Raw genomic sequence first — 18285 nt, 5'->3', positions numbered from 1 at the left:
TGAACGAGACCATAAGGACCATAACCGAGGGTACTGCATGAGTCTATTATTCAAACGGGTGTCTAGGTTCTCAGCAAGTTTGAGTTATCAACCGATCCCAGAAGCCTTTGTTTCTCGTGCATCTTAGATGATTGTGTACATAGAAATTCATAGGCTACATTATCGATGGATATCACATACAAATACACGTCATTTTATCTTAGTAGTTATGTTAAGTTAAATGTTTGTTACATGGTAGGTAGGCTGTCACCAGGAGACCGCACACCAGGCTACTGAACGAGACCGTAACCATGCCTAATGCATGAGTCTATGTAATCAAACGGGTGTCTAGGTTTTCGGCAAGTTTGAGTTATCAACCGATCCCAGAAGCCTTATGTCTCCTGTATTTTAGAATTGTGTTCATGGAAATTCATAGGCTACATTACCAAGGGGAAAGTATTATATCACATACAAATACACGTAATGTTATCTTGGTAGTTATGTTAAGTTAAATGTTAGAAGTGAATGTTGCTACATGGTAGTTAGACTGTCACAAGGAGACCGCGCACCAGGCTACCAAATGTAACCGTGGCCAGTGTGTGAGTCTAGTGTCGGTCAGTATGAGTGTGTAAATAGTATGTCGAGACCGAATGTAACCGCAAACGCTCGAGTCTAATGTAATAAGCGGTGTCTTGGTTCCTGGCGGGGGAAGTAAACCCGCAATCGACCTGGCAATTTAGACCTTTTTAGATTAAACCTAATATAGTATAGTATAGTATACTAAAATACCAGTGAAGTTTCGTTGATATGCTGGGATTTCAACATTGTTTCAATATCCATTGTAATCGAAATACCATTGAAATCCTGTTGATCTCTAGGTATGATTTAAACGTTTCAATGATAATGGAGGGTGCAACATGATGAAGAATCAACATCAGAGTTCGACGTTGATTCAATGACTTTATCGTTGACAGCGGGATGTTGATTTAACATCGTTTCAATGACTATTTGCTATCTGGGATAGTCCACAGAAGTTGCCAATGTATCCTATTACATTAACGATGGCAATTACAACGGGTGTGGTTGTTTAGATTTTACAAAAACAACAGTTTGGTGTTAACCTGCACATCACCTGCAACCGCAATCTTGGACAGCACACACACACACACACACACACACACACACACACACTCACATAATTATACAACAACAATGTCTGTAGGGTTTCTGTTTGGGTGGCCAACAATTACTGTTGCCCTAACTGGTAAAAAAAAAAAAAAAAATGGAAACTAACCTAATTTGTAGGCCCACAATCATGCTCAATATATTTATTAATTAATTAATTAACAAAGAATGAAAAGAATAAGTCAGATTTAATTTGACTGTGTTTCTCTGAAATGCACCTGCAACTCTAAAAAGCTAGTGGCACAGTTGAAGTCACTTATATTACACTAAATTAAATAAGCTCCACAAAGCATGCAGTGTTTTTGTATCATCTTACAGTGTTACATGTGCAGACTATAGAATCAAACTAGGCTCCAACTAATTCACTTAGTGTCCCAGTTAGCAGAGAGAAACTGAATCATTGTGTGAGCTACAATAGCCCATTACCCATGAGTTAAAGAACTCCATCAGTCCCCGACACCTCCTCCTCTTCCCTCCCGGTGAGAAGAGCGAGTTAGGCAGTGGATGCCACACAGCCAGTAATGAGCAGGCCGCAGGCCCATTTGTGCTGGGAGAGAATAGGTCCCTAATGAACCACTGAAGACACTTAGGTCCACTGAGTCAAGATTGAAAGGTGCCACTGATGGCCGATAGGAAGTTGTGTCAGCTCAACCAGAGGGCAGAAAAGGCGAAAAATAGCTCTTTTTAAATGATGGTGTTTTGGACAATAAAAGTTCTTTGTGAACTTTGTGGGTTTGCCAAAGTACGCTGAATCTATTTTTTGGCAGGCTGAAAAAACCTTTCATAGCTGACTACCTCCTTCTTCTTCATTAATATGAACAGAATATCATCTACTATGAGATTTTTTTATTTACATTATGTGTACACACCGAATTGGAAAAGGGTGGTAATAAAATGTCGATCCCTCTTTTGACATGCCCAATTCCCTTCTTTTATTCACCATCACTTGAGACGTTATCAAGCCTGCACAGTCTATCTGTATCTTTTTTTATGATGACACAATTTCTTCTTTAAGCACCATTTCTAGAACTTTTGAGTGCATGAGTTATGAATCATCAGTTGCAACATCAACCACCACAATGCTTCCCGGTGTTGTAAATATATGAGGACGACTTCCACACCACACTCCCTGAGTCACAGCCGAAAAACAGCACTTCTAGCACTTTTCATCGAGGGCCTCACCTTAGCCTCAAGCTCTATTCCTCACATGTCTGGAAAAGGTCAAAGCTATTTTGTTTTACACACTGAATTATTAAAAAATATATTAAAAACACACTCCCATATCATAGAGTTGTAACCCTGTATAAATTCAACTTAAAGATGAGTAATGTCTTTTTACTCCCTGAGGCTACGTCTATACAGTATAAATAAGAATATGTATTGTGTCAACTTGTCTGGATGGGTAAGAGTTTAAACAGGGAGGGTTTATAACTTTCAAACTACTTGTCAAATTATTTTTGGGAGTATTCTCATTTGAACTGTTGTTTTGGCCAGTGAAACCTTTGAAGGGGGAAGACTAATAGGCTCTGCAGGGCGTATTGTTTAACAGGCAGTGGCATTTCCCACTGCGGTAACTCTGATCTAATGGCAGGGCATAGACGGGACGACACCCACCCATAGCTTGGACGGCCAGCATTGCGGGCAGCAGGAGGGACAGCATGGTATACCAGGGTGGATTGGAACCGCAGGTCAACTTCTTCAGACACAGAGCTGCAGGTAAAAAATAAAAAAACACAGACATCTGAGGAGGAGGAGGAAGACTGTTACAACACAGAACAGAACACAATAAGTCCAGCAAAATAAGAAGATGAGTGGATAGAAGGAGGATTAGGAAGTGATAGAAACAGAGAGAGGTACGTATCTACTTTGTTTCAGCTTGCTTGCTCTCTCCGGTGGGTGGAGTTTGAGACAATGAGACAATCCAACATATTTCATGAAGTAAAGGCTATTTAAAATTCCAGAATATTTTTTGTGACTGGCAAATTTATCTGAAATTATGTCTGAAGGTGACTATTTCAGTCATTTTTTCTGGCCTACTCGGGGCTTTTCTCTTTCAGAGAGAGGGAGCTGTGATGACAAATGGGGACTTCCAAAGTTGACAGGAAACAGCCAACTCATACTCTTTGCTTTCCAGAGGGAAAACAGAGAGTCTCTACCCAGAGTGAGTAGAGACAGACAAAACTATCCCCTCCCTGTCTATTTCTACTCATGAAATATTTATGAGATATTATTCTCAGAGAGATTGGTAGAGGTCACCATTTGTATCTGTATTTGTTGACAAAATAAAGTAATGGATTACCTAGATCGAGTTTCAAGTCACTGCAAGTTTTCATGTTGAACTGAAATGAATGAAACCAAATGCTACCATGCTGTACATAGTTGGATACACTGTATTATTTAGTGTGTAGGGTACAAAAAGAAAAAGAGGAAGACAAAAGCAGAGAAAGGAAGAGAGGGGGAAGATTTTTCTATTATGAATCAGACTCAGCATTTTAAGCAAATAGGGTATTTCTACGTTATGAAAGATAAGATAAAATAGACTTTATTAATCCCACACTGGGGAACTTTCTGTGCTACAGTAGCTCAAAAGAAAAAAATGGACACACATCAGAATAACACAAATACAAATTAAATAGACATAGGAGAAAAAGAAAGAAAGAAATAGAAAAACATAGATAAAGTTATAATAATAATAATACAAACATATTTACACAATAAACACCCTTATATAAACAGACAGTATATATACACAGATATACAGATGGTAAGGCGCGGATGAATAGAAATGACATATTGCACAGTTGGAGGTGACACAGAGTAAAGAGTTCTTAACCCAACTATAAACATATCTAGAAGGAATCTACAGCCACTTGAGTTATTGGATATCTTCTCCACATACGTATCTTTATTGTGTTAGAACGTGCGAGACATATCCTTGAGCACAAAAGGATGTGAGCAACAATCTACTACCAGTGTAAACCAGTTGGCTTCCTGTCAATAACTGATACAGCATGACATACTTTCTTTCTTTACTCTCCTTTCCTTGTGGTAAGTTATCCATGTCTTCCTGTCTGCCCATACTCTACAAATGGAAGTAAACGCTGGACTACAATAGAGCTGTTTGGAGCAGTTTGTGAACAGTGATTTCTGTTGGAGATGGTAAGTGCCTTTGGGGTGGACTTTGGGCTTTTTCACTTTGTTAACCTATAACATGCACAAAAACGATATATGACACAATAAAGGAAAGGGAAAAAGCAAGAAAAGCATAATATGAGCACTTTAAGACAACTGCATTTAAGACCAGCGATAGTGTTAAATGTAGTCATTTGAAACAGGAACAGAAAATATGAATAACACCTATATTGTCTGTGGCAATACTAGAAAAATATAGCTTCTAAACATTGCAATAGCTCAGTTTTCCATATCCACACTGTCTTCTTTTTAACATGTATCCACCTTTAATAATGCTTTCACATTTTCCACTTCTTACTCAGCATTTACAGTAACAGCTGTGAGTGTTTCACAACTTTGATCAACTGTGAACATCAAGGTTCAGAGTTGCTAAACCTTCAATGCTGTAAAGCCCACCAATCAACAAAAGTAAAACCCTATGGTCGAGCAGTTAAATGTCTACACAAATCCACAATTAAAAGTTCAGCAAACTTACGTTTTTTAATACGTTTTGGACATAAATACTTTGAAGTTGGAGAAGACAGCTAACCAATCGTGATGTTTTGGTACAATGAATTATTTCAATATTGCTGTCAGCTGTAGTTCCACCTCAGGCCAGACCAAAAGTTTTCCATGAGGCTCCATTTATGGCTTAAGCAGAGAGGATGTGGGCAGGAGTGCGGCTTCATCACTAAGTTTCCATAACAGCACACTCACCGTTTTCTCTCTGGACTTTCAGAAGGCTAGTCTGCTAGAGACCAACTGAAAAGACAGACTTGTAACACTATCTGAATTTACCCTCAGAGGCAGAGATATGGGTTATTCACTGCACAGACATTCAAAAATGGGGATAAATATTCAATGAGGAAACGACCAAACACATATCACAGTTATCCTGTCCAAATGGACAAGATTTCTATAAAAGTATCTGTAAGCTCTGTAAGGATCTGTAAGCTCTGTAAGGATGGCATGAAGAGAAATATGCCAACACACCAAACCACAGTCTGACGGTGTCTGTGTTGTTCAGACACAAGGAAGCCATCAAAGGGTTTTTTACTGAATGACTCAAGTACTTTACTGACCCCATGCCAGCATGTAGATCCCCTTTTCTTCCTTTCATTTGACGATTTAACTTTAACGATTCAGTCCAATGTCAGAGATCAAAACAAGCTGACCACACGTCCAAGTCACAACACCTAAAAATATAATGATACAATAAACTTTAACTGTAGAAGGTTGTATTTTTCAAAAATCTATGTTATCCATCACTATTATTGCACCAATGTATCAAAACTATTGCTGGCTCTTTGTTCAGATTTCAATGGTTTGAAGCAGTTTCAGCTGAGGGACATTTTTCTGAGACATGACGCCTTTTCATCTGACACTTGACTTTCATAGACTTGACAGAGCTTTTTCTGAGACTGACGACTTTTGGTCCGTGGCTGTTTTTTCCGAGACCTAATGCAGTTTTGTCTGAAGATGACAGAGGTTTTTCTGAGACTGAATGATTTTTAGGCTACTCCGATGCTGATTCGCCTGTGACCTGATGCCTTTTCACCCAACACCTGATGCCTTTTCGTTTGAGTCTGACATCTGAGTCTGAGATCTGAGAATGCCCTAAAATGAACAACGTAGTGCCAGCATCCATCAGACTGTTGAACAAACAATAACCACCCCCCATCGATTGATCCAGACTTCGACCTATTCTCCCTACCCACCCCTCTACTCCTACCCTCGACTATGTATTGTTGGATGTTGTGTTTGAATTTGCCTGACCACAAACAAAGTTCCCTCACAGAAAAAATAAAGTTCTTTTGATTTTGATTTGATTTTGATTTGATAGTCGGAATGTCTTGAATTTCTTTTAGTGATTGGTCGGAAGCTTTTGAGCCATAATCACCAGTGTATTTCATTTTGACACTGCGCTAAGGATTATTAAGCTTCTTACCGAGGTCAAAGGAAAGAGAAATGATTCTTGAAGTATCACAGAACATTAAGATTTACTATTTCGCCATGGTCATTGTACCATTGCAGTATTCTTTCGAGAAATCTGTGACAGTGGCTCTCTAACAGTTTGTCTTTTTACTGACACTACTGTTCTTGAGTCCACTCCTCTCCTAGATGGCAATGCCATTCTTAAACACTATTAATATAATGAATCTGACTGACCTTTTGGGCTAAAATGTCTCATTGACATATGGCTGGCACAATTGTCTATCTCCTCAAACCATTGGGAACCATTCAACCCTTGATGATGGGGATATTTCCAACCTGGAAGACACCGGCCCCATCGAGGACTGAATCATGGGATGAACGTGAGCCTTTTAAATCCATATGACAGCAGGGGTGAGAATTTAGCAAGCCATTTTAAGGGATGACTGAATTCACCTCATGCAGGGAAATGTTCCCCGTAGTAGTCAAGTCAATTAGTGCATTACGTTGTCAAATTATACATTAGCTTGTCAAACTGAAGAAAAAAGGAGCTCCATAAACGTCAAGAAAGCATTATGGCTCAGACGTATGAAAGTTTTACTTGCCAACTTTCTTTATAACTACTGAACCTCAAATTTACCATTCATAATAGGCCATGCATTAGTGTCATACAGCAATCTAATAATAGGAAAGATAATGCAGTACTAGACTGTATATTTGTATCTCCCTGATAATTAGCCTAGCTACTGAGGCAGTGACAACAGTTGGACATATATCTTCTCAAGACCAGAAAAGTGTATAGGATTAGTATGCAATGTGACGGATACTCCAACATCCTGCTTTTGCAAAGCCACGGGAGCCAATTAAGTGTAACCTTTATCTTATGGCAGCTTTGTTCAATAATATGGAGATGAAATTATACTATGAACTGCCAAACTGCAATCACGTCCCTGGCAAAACATGCAATAGAGCATCTTGCACATGTCAAAAAACATAATTATGTCTCCACTATATCAGAAACCATTTCCTACACAAGTCAGAACAGTACATACTACATCCTCCTACATTCCACAGGAAGCTGTACCTGCCAGCGGTACACAGCTGCACTATCATGTGATAAGGGCAGCATCAGGACAGGCAACATCCTCATTGCAGCCTAAAGTACAGCATGTCCTATGTTAGTGGTTCCCAACCTTTTATTGTTTGACAAGTCTGGAAGAAAATAAGCATAGTTTAGTGTAGCATGAATATGTTTTTTTCTTCACTTTTCTACCCTGTTAATTATCTATTGACCCCTCAGATTTGTCTTGTGATCCTTTTTGGGTCTCGAACCTCAGGTTGGGAACCACTGTGACCTAGCCAATTCTGATACAGTTCATTCATTCATTCACAAAAGAGAGAAAGAGAGAGAAGAAAACATAGGCCTACTTATAGTAATTTTAGTTGTATGGACTAACTAAGTCATAGCCCTGAGTGAGGATTTATAAAGAAAACTGACTAACATGACCTTAATGCAAGGTTCAGGATAAAATAGTCGCTTGCCAGTAAACGTAAACGCATGACAGTTACTTGTTTGTCCCTATTTTGAATTATGGAAGTTGCTTTACACAGATTAAATGCATTGATGCAGTGTTGACTTTTTGTCAAATGGGGGCGCAGTTCATTTCATTCATAGATTGCATTCGCTCCATCTGGGAAACAGTATACTGTATAGCTTAGCAGGCCTATGTATTGCTTTGAAATTACAAACAAAAATACCAGACATGACATAGAGCCAGTGAATAGAGCCAACTATGTGAGCCAGTTACCCTACCCTGAGTTCATGGGGTTCTTCTGCTCCCCGCCAGCTGTTGCTAGTCTTTGAGAATAACCGAAGTTTAGTAACGTGCAGTTATCTTTTTATTAGCCTAACGTTATATGTGATATCATTTCTGTTAGCTCGTGCTCTGCTTTCAAACACAGTTTCTTAAGGCTTACCATGTTAGGAGGGCGAAACTTAGAAACCACCAACCATCCAGCGGCGGTGAATGTTTTCTTTGACCAGCACAGCCGTTGTTATTTTCCAGAGTAGTTCAATCCTCTAACACCAAACGCTGTAGCGTTACTAGAACTGCTGGCCAGCACGATAACAGATTGTTTTGACGGTGGATAACGCTATAGGATGTGTTTTCAGTGTGTGGGTATGTTCCATTGATCTGGGACGGTTCTCTTCACAGAAACCACTCCTTGCGCTTTGTCCAGCAGTGATGTCATGGGGAGAAAAGAGTCTCGAGTCCCGACCCCCAGGTTAACCATTTGTGAGCACACATCTACCTCGTTTTCTTTCCATGTACAGCATTATAAATTCAAGTAACGGTTATGGTCCAATATATTATTATTATCTGTGGGCGCTCGAAATTACTTTTTAATCTGTAGGCTACCTGATAAGTCGTATGTTGACTTATCATACGGTCCTCAAACGTATCACTGCAGCATAGATGCCGTTTTAAACATAGAGGTTTTAAATGAAACAGATTTAGTAGCCTACATTTACGTAGGCTAGATAGCCCATAGTCTACTATATTTACAGAAGAATATGTGGATTTATACGGCGATTTGATTCCATATTGTACAGGTTGCCTATCGAATTACTTAATTCATGCGATGGCTTGGATGTGTGGTCTTTACAGAAATAGCTTAGCAAAGATCGGCTTGATTTACACTTTTAGTTAGATATTGGCCTAAAGTGAGACATGCATACTAAATTATTATCTGGAATTACGTCTGCCCAAGACATGACACAGCTTCTAAAGGAAAAAAAAATCTTGAATTTGCAGCAAGAAAATCAATTGGGAACCTGGTGTGCAGTAGGCCTACAGGAAAATGTGGAAGTTTAAAAAAGATCCTGTAGGCCTTCATGGAATGAGTTAGTAGGCTATCTCTAAATAATGAGAAACTTTCTCAAAATAATGACGAAGAATCTCAAAATAATTAGAATCCTTCTCAAAATAATGAGTGATCTCATTATTTCTAGATAATATCTTATTATTTTGAGAAGTCATTTAGAGCCAGGAGATATACCGGTGCACCGGAGAGAGCAGAGAATAATAAACAGTGGTAAATGTACAGTGTGGGTAATTTTCTCATTTGTTTGACTAATATGCTGCAGCACCTAAACACCAACATTTGAGGCTGTGGTTCATAATTGTCATGGGCTGAAACCTAGCTAAGTCTCATTAATTACATAAAACTTTAGATGAGTAATAAACAAAAACTTGTTGAAAATATAGCATGAATACATATAAGGCAGTCCTCAATTATTTCTGTCAAATCAAATGTAGGCTATTTATACCATGTCATGTGATTATGCTACTTCCGTACACAACAAACAAATATTACTGTGACCACTATACAGATGGACATTTAATATCTAAATTATATTCAGACACCACCGCTGACTATCCCAGTAAAAATTTGGCCACAAATAAGCACATTGACCATACACGATCCATCCATATACTAGGGTCTATTTTTTCTTCCCATACAAATGGGCTTCTTTAGAAAAAATATGTTACAGAATGTAGGAAAGAATTATATGTAGCCTATTACTCACTCTTAAACCAGAGCCATAGAGATACTCTGTCTTAAACAAAACAGTGTGCAGTTTATATAATATAATATATAATGTAGCTAATGCTGGTCAGTGATTTAAATAGGTACACAAGTTTTCTCTTTTTCTTAACTGTAAACTGCGACTGTGAAAAGGCCTTACGTGCGTGTTTGTGGGTGTGCGCGCGTGCGAGAGAGAGCGAGAGAGAGAGAGAGAGAGAGAAGGGGGGGGGGGGGGTAAGGATTGTATACAGTGAAGGACAGAGAAGTAAAAACTCCTTTGTTTGGACAGTGGAAGTAAACGTAACGTAGACCACGTGACTAAAACCAGGAAGGGAATAGAGTGTCAACAATAAAACGTTGAGGTGAGTTTGCGCTTCTTTCACAAACACTACAGTTGTCGTGGCGTCTCTGTTGGGCATTTATATTGATGTTATCAAAGAGGTTGTTCTAAACAAGGCATACTATACTGATAGCCAACGTTTCATTTAGCGAATCGGCATGTTTTGCTTTTAGCAACGGCTAAGCAGCTAACCGGGGTTTGCTAACGTAGCTAACTTGTCATGTCAAGCACCCCAAAAAAGATAAAGATGAAGGTGATAATTGCTTTTGTAATGTTATTCGTCTAACGTTTATTTTCTATAGTATGTGGTAACGTTACTGAACAGAAAATAGAAGTGCCATTCTTTTCTCTAATCTATCTTGAAATGAAAACATAGTGACGTTATAATATAAACTCGTACTTCTAGGCTAGCCTGTGGCCGTCTAGGCAACGCCAATAGCTAGCTACTGATCAAGTCTGTAGTTACTGTCCACGCCACCATGTTAAGGTTGTGTTCTGTTTGTGTAAAAGGTAGAGATGGCTTCTTCAGACTGGCACCTGTCTTTGAAGCTGGCGAATCATCCCAAATCCACCTTCCACTTCCCAGACATGATGCCAGGGGATGTTCCACCTGGAGGATACAGAATCGCTACTTTAAAACAACTTGTTGCAGCACAGACCCCAGATTCCATCCCAGATCCTGAACTAATAGGTGTGTTACACCTGCTGTGGCGGTTGAATGTTAGCTGTGAATGAAATGTTTCTGTTTGTGTGCTGTCAACGTATGTTGACTACCTATTGTTAATTTTCCTAAAAATGTTCTATCTCTGTTCCTGTATCAGAGCTGGTCCACTGTGGGCGGAAACTTAAGGACGACCTAACTCTGGATGCCTGTGGGATTCAACCGGGATCCACCTTACACATCCTCAAAAAGACTTGGCCAGAGCCAGGGAGCAGCTCAGGTCTGTCTGTTTGTCATTTTCAGTACGGAAATTATATTTTAGCTGTAGGATACTGTAAGTGAAACTGAAAGTCTTAATCTGAACGTGTGTGTGTATTTCTTTTCTAGAGCCTGTGAACAGAGCAACTGCAGCTAGGGAGTTCAGGGTGTTTCATGCTGCTCTTCACTCTCTCAACTCTGCCTACAGAGACTCAGTGAGTAGAAAACACACACACACACACACACACACACACACACACACAGCAGCAGCAGCAGCGAGCACAACACTGCCCATGGTGACACCCCTCTCTGCTCCAAAGAGTTTAAATTATGTTCCATTTGATCTACTTAGGTTTTTAGTTTTAGAACTGTATTTTGAGAGAATGGATCAAATGTGTATTAATAACCTTTTTTGGACAGTCTTTGATACAATATATCAGTCTTCTGTTACAACTGGAGGGCATAGGTTTAGGCCTTGTGTAGTTTTGTTTTCTTCTATTCAGATACATTCAGACTTGACTTCACAGTATATCTGAAATGCCCCCCGATTGTCCTCTTGTGGTCAGATTTAACTTCTCTTCTAATTTAATTATATATGTAGGGAAAGTGGGACTGTTGCCTAATACATATTTGAACATTTTGGCTACATTTTCATTGCTACGTTTTGGTTTTTAAGCAGAGTTTTGAGCCACAAGCGATTTTCTGTGCACACATGTTTTTAGCTCCAGTAGAAAAGCTAATCTCCGTTTAAACTAACACACCCAAACCCCATATCTCATCAACATTCTCGTATACTGGGCATAAACAGGAGACAGCGTATACTCCGTGGGTTGCTGGTAGTAGCTTAGTCTCAGAGAACGAGACATCATGACCGAAACCTTGGTGTCAGTGTTGCCAAAGGTCTCTGTTTGCGGCCGTTACGACTTTTTTCTTTTTCTTTTTTCTTTTATTTCAGGACAATGCACATTTGATGAACATGTACAGCAGTACACATAAAAGTGCCAGATTGTAGTCCAAGGGATAATGTCCATCTGTAGTAGCATAAGACAGGTTGAAGTTACAATAAAAAGGACAGAAGATATACAGTAGTAACATTTGCTATATAAAACAGGGAAAAACAGGTAGAAAGAAAAGAAAAACAGGACAATTCATTAGTAAGTGTTAAAACAAAGACACAATTCATTAGTATGCTCTACTGGGCTAATACGGTACAGCATACAGTTAGAGGTGATTGCACGTTTGGTTAGCTCTAAACCACACCTTTACCTGGCTCTTAAAGGTGGCCAGAGTGGGACATTCCCTTATAGTTGGGGGTAGTGTGTTCCATAATGCACATCCTTTAATAGATAGTGCATTATGGCTGAAGGAGGTTTTTCTAAAAGGAACCTCACAGTCCCTTTTTACAACAGCTCTGGTGATCCGAGTCTGTCTGTATTTAATAAACTCCAGCAGTGGGGGTGGCGCCAAGCCATGTAGTACTTTATAAATTAAGCATATTGAGGAAAATTTACAAAAATTATCAGAACTCAGTAAGTTATGTTTCTCTAAGATATTGCAATGATGATAAGAGAAAGTTTTTTTATTTTTTTTTATCTAGAGTTTTGAGTGCCTTTTGAGACTGCAACACAACCCCTCAGATTCCAAACCAAAACGGGTCAGAAGTGTTCTCAAATGTCTCCGGTTTAGAGGCTCTGAAACGCCAGAGCAGTGGGAATGCGAGTTGTAAACGTGGCAAAAAAGATATTTATTTTTTAACCAAAACATAGCAATGTAATTGTAGCCTTACACTTGGCCATAAAGCTGGAGAAGAGGGTAGGTGGGATATGGAGTTCATCCTCTCTGCAATCTAGTCTCTAGTGTGTGAGTTATGTGACATCGGCAATAAACGGTTTGCAATAGGGTTTGGAAGCTTTCTCATGCCTTACACACAGTAAAAAGTTAATTAAGTTGTCTTTCACTGCCAAATGCAGGGATTCATTGGAGTGTTTGCACTATACTCATTTTTGGACACACACATCCTTGACCTGGAGACTATTTGGTTTGGGTGTTTGGATTTTTCTCTAAAGTCACTTGGGTGCCTTCACACCTGTGTTCACAGCTTTTTATCTCTGATTGAATCACCCTAGATCCGTGTGTGTGTGTGTGTGTGTGTGTGTGTGTGTGTGTGTGTGTGTGTGTGTGTGTGTGTGTGTGTGTGTGTGTGTGTGTGTGTGTGTGTGTGTGCAGGACCCTGGGCAGCTACGAGCTGGTCAAAGATTATCCTCAACAGGAACAGGTTTAGCTATTAAAGGCTGGCAGCTTTCTATGGTGTAAACCTAGTAGGTACAAACAGTTTTAGAATACCAGCATGTTGGCTTGAGTGATAAAGGGATAGTTCAGATGGGAATTGGCATATTTTTTCTGACATAAACTGGCACTCACTTATTTTGATATTGATCCATGGATGTTGGTACAGATGTGGAAGGAGCTACGTGTCAGCACCAGTTTGGGTCGGGTGAGAAAAACCTTTTAAAACCACAATACAGCAGTCAAACAACATGTTACCCATCCTCAATGCATAGATAGTGTATTCTGATCTGTAATGGAATGCTTTTATTTGCTGAGTGAGTACAGAACTGATTCTGAAACAAACAGCAGAATCAAACATGGGTATACACCATCGATGTAATATGTTGTTGACGGTTAAAACGAGCACTGGCATATCTTTATGCAAAGGATCTGCAGATTAATGCCTAAACGTTAGATCAGTATCGCCACCAGTGAGTATCACACGCAACCTAATGTCAAATCTGGAATGCACGCTAATCGTGTATATGGTTAAATAAGTATTGCTTTAGTGATGTAAATAGTACTCAATTACTGGCCGCTACTATTTCTGCAACTATTTCTACCGCCACTAGGTTACTATTAATCCTTCTTCTTCTGATGCTGCTATATTTAAAAATGGGACCTACTGTCTTTTCCACACACGTAGGTATATAAAATGCTGACAAATAAAGAGTCTCTGGATCAGATCATCGTGGCTACACCAGGACTCAGGTCAGACCCAGTCGCCCTAGGTAAGACCTGCTGAGTTTTATTAATGCTGTTATGCCATCTCACTGTACCATGCAAATATGTAAATGGTAACATTTCCCCTCACGCCCTTTTTTTTTTCAGGGGTGCTCCAAGACAAAGATCTCTTCGTGCAGTTCACAGACCCTAACATGCTGGATGTGTGAGTGTGGCTTTTCTTTTGTTATTGGCTCTGATGTGACGCATCATAAGTACAGCACAGACACACGAGTGGAAGGTCATTTAAATCTGCATCTATGCTTTTCTGTTTCGTAGATTGATCAGTTCACACCCAGCCCTCGTCAACGCCATCATCCTGGTCCTGCACTCTGTGGCAGGCAGCATGCCCGCTCAGTCCAGTGCCAGCTCTTCTCGCAACGTCTCTGCCAGTTCTTACAGTGATATGCCAGGTGAGCAAGGACGATGGCGCAGTAAAAAACAAGCCAAATCTATGACAAGCAAGAGAGGAATGCTTATAGTAATAAAGAATTGTTGTTGACAAACTCCAGATATTAACACAACTGATCCGAGGCAGACAATAGTTTAAAGTGCTCATATTATGCTTTTTGGCTTTTCCCCTTTCCGTTATTGTGTTATGTCTTTTTTTTGTGCATGTTATAGGTTTACAAAGTGAAAAAACTCAAAGTCCACCCCAAAGGGACTTACCATCTCCCACAGAAACACTGTTCACAAACTGCTCCAAACAGCTCTATTGTAGTCCAGCCTTTACTTCTGTGCCAAACGTGCGTCACTTTGTAACACGTTATAATGCTCTCCTAGCTGATAGCGTGGCACTCCCTCATACTCTGCTTCTGACTAGATAGTAGTCCTTACCTAGATACTGCGCATGTGCAACTCCCAACAAAGATGGAACAGAAGTGAGATGTCTCACTCTGTAGCTAAAACAGAGAGCTCAACACACAGGGTGAAAAGAGGAGCTGCAGCATTGTACAGTAAAACAAAAAATATGGTGTTTTTTGAAAATTAAACCATGTAAACCTATTCTGGTACAAGCTCTAAATACAATTATGAACCTGAAAATGAGCATGATATGAGCACTTTAATATTTTGATGCAATGCAACAGATAACTACTGGCAGTATAATGTCTGCCCTTTTAAAAAAATATGTAGCAATTTTGAACAGAAAAAGAGTTTTCGATCAGTTTTTGTTGCGTTTTCACTACAAATTTACAAATCCTTCTTTTTTTATCCGGCAGGGGGCTTCATGTTTGAGGGCATGTCTGACGATGAGGAAGATTTCCAGTCCGTGAGTCACTCTGCTTGATACTCAACATCAGATATCATATACAGGAAAACTGGTGATGCAAGGCTATCTTTCTGTGTCTAAATGTGTGTAACAGGGGAGCCCAGCAGGTCCCTCCAACCGAGCGGGAGGCTCATCAGGATTGCGACCAGTTTCTCTGAGCCACAGTGGAGCGACAGGCCCTCGACCAATAACGCAGAGCGAGCTGGCAACAGCTTTGGCTCTCGCCAGCACTCCTGACAGCAGTGCGGTCACTCCAACAACTTCAAGCCAGGTGAGATATATTTACATTTAGAAAAAGATATACAGACGCATGTATATATTTTTTTACTACTTACTTAATAGATACTGTAGAATTGACGCAAGATTAAAATATGACCCATTAAAGACATTTCTTATGTATTGAATACATGATCTCTGACACATTATTGCAGGTGAATACATTGATCTTTTGTTTTTCTTGTCTGCCTTTGATATAGGCGGACCCCTCCAGTGGCGTAGCCCCTATGCCAGCAGGGACCCCAGTCAGTAATGATCTCTTCAGCCACGCTCTACAGCAAGCTCTGCAAGCCTCCAACATGTCTGCTCTACAGGTGGGGATGTAAACTCGCAGACTAAATCCCACATAATCAATTCATGAAGGAGATGTACTTTGAAATATCAAATAATGTTTAAAGTGCCCATATTATGAAAAAATCACTTTTTCTGGGATTTGGGGTGTTATGTTGTGTCTCTGGTGCTTCCACACACATACAAACTTTGAAAAAAATCCATCCATGCTGTTTAGAGTGAGATACAGTTTCTGAATGTGTCCTGCCTTCAGTCTCTGGGTGAGCTGTTCAAAATCGGCACGGCTTGTGACGTCACAAGCCGAAACGAGCAGGCTAACCGCAACCATTAGCTCATTAGCATGCTAATGCTAACGCTAGCATGCTACCTCATTCTCAATAGCAAAGCACTGCTACAACACACACAAGTTCACCATAATCTACAAAAGAACTACTTACATGTGCGCCCTCATTTAGAAGTCTCCGAGCTAATCCTGCCTTGTAACTGACCGAAGTTGTAGAAACAGCCTTTCTTTTACTGTCTATGGAGCTAGCTAGCTGACATGATCTACATCTGAGCTACTGCACATGTGCAGTGCAATCAAAGATAGTACAGAAGAAGAAGAAGAAGAACAGAGGTCTCACTCTGTAGCTAAAACAGAGACCAGCTGAAAAGAGGATCTGCAGCAGTGAGAGAGAGCACTGCAGTATAACAAAAATATGGTGTTTTTTGAAAATTAAACCATGTAAACCTATTCTGGTACAACCTTAAAATACAATTATGTACCTGAAAATGAGCATAATATGGCTGCTTTAAAGTGCTCATATTATGCTTTTTGGCTTTTCCCCTTACAACACCTTAATTGTGTTATATATCTTTTTGTGCATGTTATAAGTTTACAAAGTGAAAAAGCCTAAAGTCCACCCCAAAGGGACTTAACATCTCCAACGGAAAACACTGTTCACAAACTGCTCCAAACAGCTCTATTGTAGTCCAGCCTTTACTTCCGTGACGAACGTGCGTCACTTTGTAACACACGTTATAATGCTCGCCTAGCTGCTAGCATGGCACTCCCTCATACTCTACAACTGACTAGCTAGCAGTACTTACTGCGCATGTGCGACTCCCAACAAAGATGGAACAGAAGTGTGATGCCTCACTCTGTAGCTAAAACAGAGAGCTCCACACACAGGGTGAAAAGAGGAGCTGCAGCAATGTGCAGTACAACAAATATATGGTGTTTTCTGAAAATTAAACCACATAAACGTATTCTGGTACAACCTCTAAATACAATTTTGAACCTGAAAATGAGCATAATATGAGCACTTTAAATGGTAACTGGCCTGTATTTTTTGTGGTATCAGTGTAAGGTATACACTGCAGCTGTAAAGTTGTTTATGCAGAGCTTAAACGAGGCAGGAGTGAAAATGATTGGTGGTTATTCAGTGAATGTGTTTTTGTTTTGCTAGGGCCGCTGGCAGTCCCAGATGCAGCAGCTCAGGGACATGGGGATCCAGGATGAGGAGCTAATGCTGAGGGCGCTGCAGGCCACAGATGGTGACATCCAGGCTGCCCTGGAGCTCATATTTGCTGGAGGCCCAGGACTCTGAGCTCCTACCCCACGGACAAAGCCTTTTCTAGAGGAGAGAAAGCAGAAAAAAGCTTGTCATTGTGCTGCCCAGACATAATAAATTATGGCTTTAGACATACAGTATACAGACTCTTCGTATTATTACACTGTTTACGCCATTTAAATACTGTACAGTATCACATCTGAGTTCCACAAACGTTTTGCCAGCTTTTTCTTACTGATGTGACTAGACTTGTAATAAATGTAATAATGCTTACCTTATCATCTCCTGAGCCTGTCTTCCTTTTATTTAATAGGTGGCATTGACTGTAACATACTGCATTGGTCTAGTCCGTCTAATTAAAAATTTTTTTTTGCTTCTTGATTGTATAAACATATATAATTATAAAAGTTTTGGGTTGCAGTATTAAAATATGGGCTTCATGTAGTGCTTTAAAAAACATACTGTATATATTAACTACACCAAACCTGTGTAGTTAATATATTTGTACACTAGATGGCAATGCAGTAGTTCTATCCAGACATGACGTGGTTGTTTTATTTGAAGTTGTGGGTTTTCTTTTTTTTTTTTTTTTTTTTTTTTTTTTTTTAAAGGCAATAGGCTTAGGCAGCCAGTAACATAAAAAGGAAGTTGCAAAGATAAGGTGATCGCTGTATTAACATCCACTGAGGTGTTGCTGTGCTTGTTGGAGCATTGTTACCATTAGCTA

At 39.8% G+C, this 18285-nt stretch overlaps 2 protein-coding genes across 7 annotated transcripts in view; one reads left to right on the top strand and one right to left on the bottom strand.

Moving 5' to 3' along the window:
• Positions 1 to 8536, bottom strand: part of cd276 (CD276 molecule) — a 75754-nt gene extending 67218 nt beyond the window's left edge. The window contains exons 1-2 of one of the 2 annotated variants that reach the window (XR_004101898.2): positions 8245 to 8536; positions 2779 to 2874 (exon numbers count right to left, since the gene is read on the bottom strand). Coding sequence is in view for 1 of the 2 variants with exons in the window: in XM_031281551.2 (XP_031137411.1) it covers positions 2779 to 2824 (46 nt within the window). In the remaining variant the exon portion in view is untranslated. The remainder of the gene's footprint in view (positions 1 to 2778; positions 2875 to 8244) is intronic. The other variant, XM_031281551.2, reaches the window with a different exon arrangement.
• Positions 8537 to 10078: 1542 nt separating this feature from the next.
• On the top strand, positions 10079 to 17839 carry ubl7b (ubiquitin-like 7b (bone marrow stromal cell-derived)). 5 transcript variants are annotated; one of them, XM_031281403.2, is made up of 11 exons: positions 10079 to 10220; positions 10709 to 10889; positions 11020 to 11139; positions 11247 to 11332; positions 14092 to 14176; positions 14277 to 14334; positions 14448 to 14581; positions 15389 to 15438; positions 15533 to 15709; positions 15915 to 16028; positions 17454 to 17839. In XM_031281403.2, the coding sequence occupies exons 2-11, from the start codon at positions 10715 to 10717 to the stop codon at positions 17592 to 17594; spliced, it is 1140 nt and encodes a 379-aa protein (XP_031137263.1). In that variant the 5' UTR covers positions 10079 to 10220; positions 10709 to 10714; the 3' UTR covers positions 17595 to 17839. The 5 variants fall into 5 exon arrangements, with proteins under 5 accessions (XP_031137263.1, XP_031137264.1, XP_031137266.1 ...); XM_031281404.2 differs by having other exon boundaries at positions 10085 to 10215; XM_031281406.2 differs by having other exon boundaries at positions 10106 to 10215; positions 10713 to 10889.
• The last annotated feature ends 446 nt before the right edge of the window (positions 17840 to 18285 follow it).

This window comes from Sander lucioperca, chromosome 3 (assembly GCF_008315115.2).
Source record: "Sander lucioperca isolate FBNREF2018 chromosome 3, SLUC_FBN_1.2, whole genome shotgun sequence".
NCBI lineage: Eukaryota > Metazoa > Chordata > Actinopteri > Perciformes > Percidae > Sander > Sander lucioperca.
Note: the sequence above shows the minus strand (reverse complement) of the source record. Positions and strands in the feature narration are given on the sequence as shown.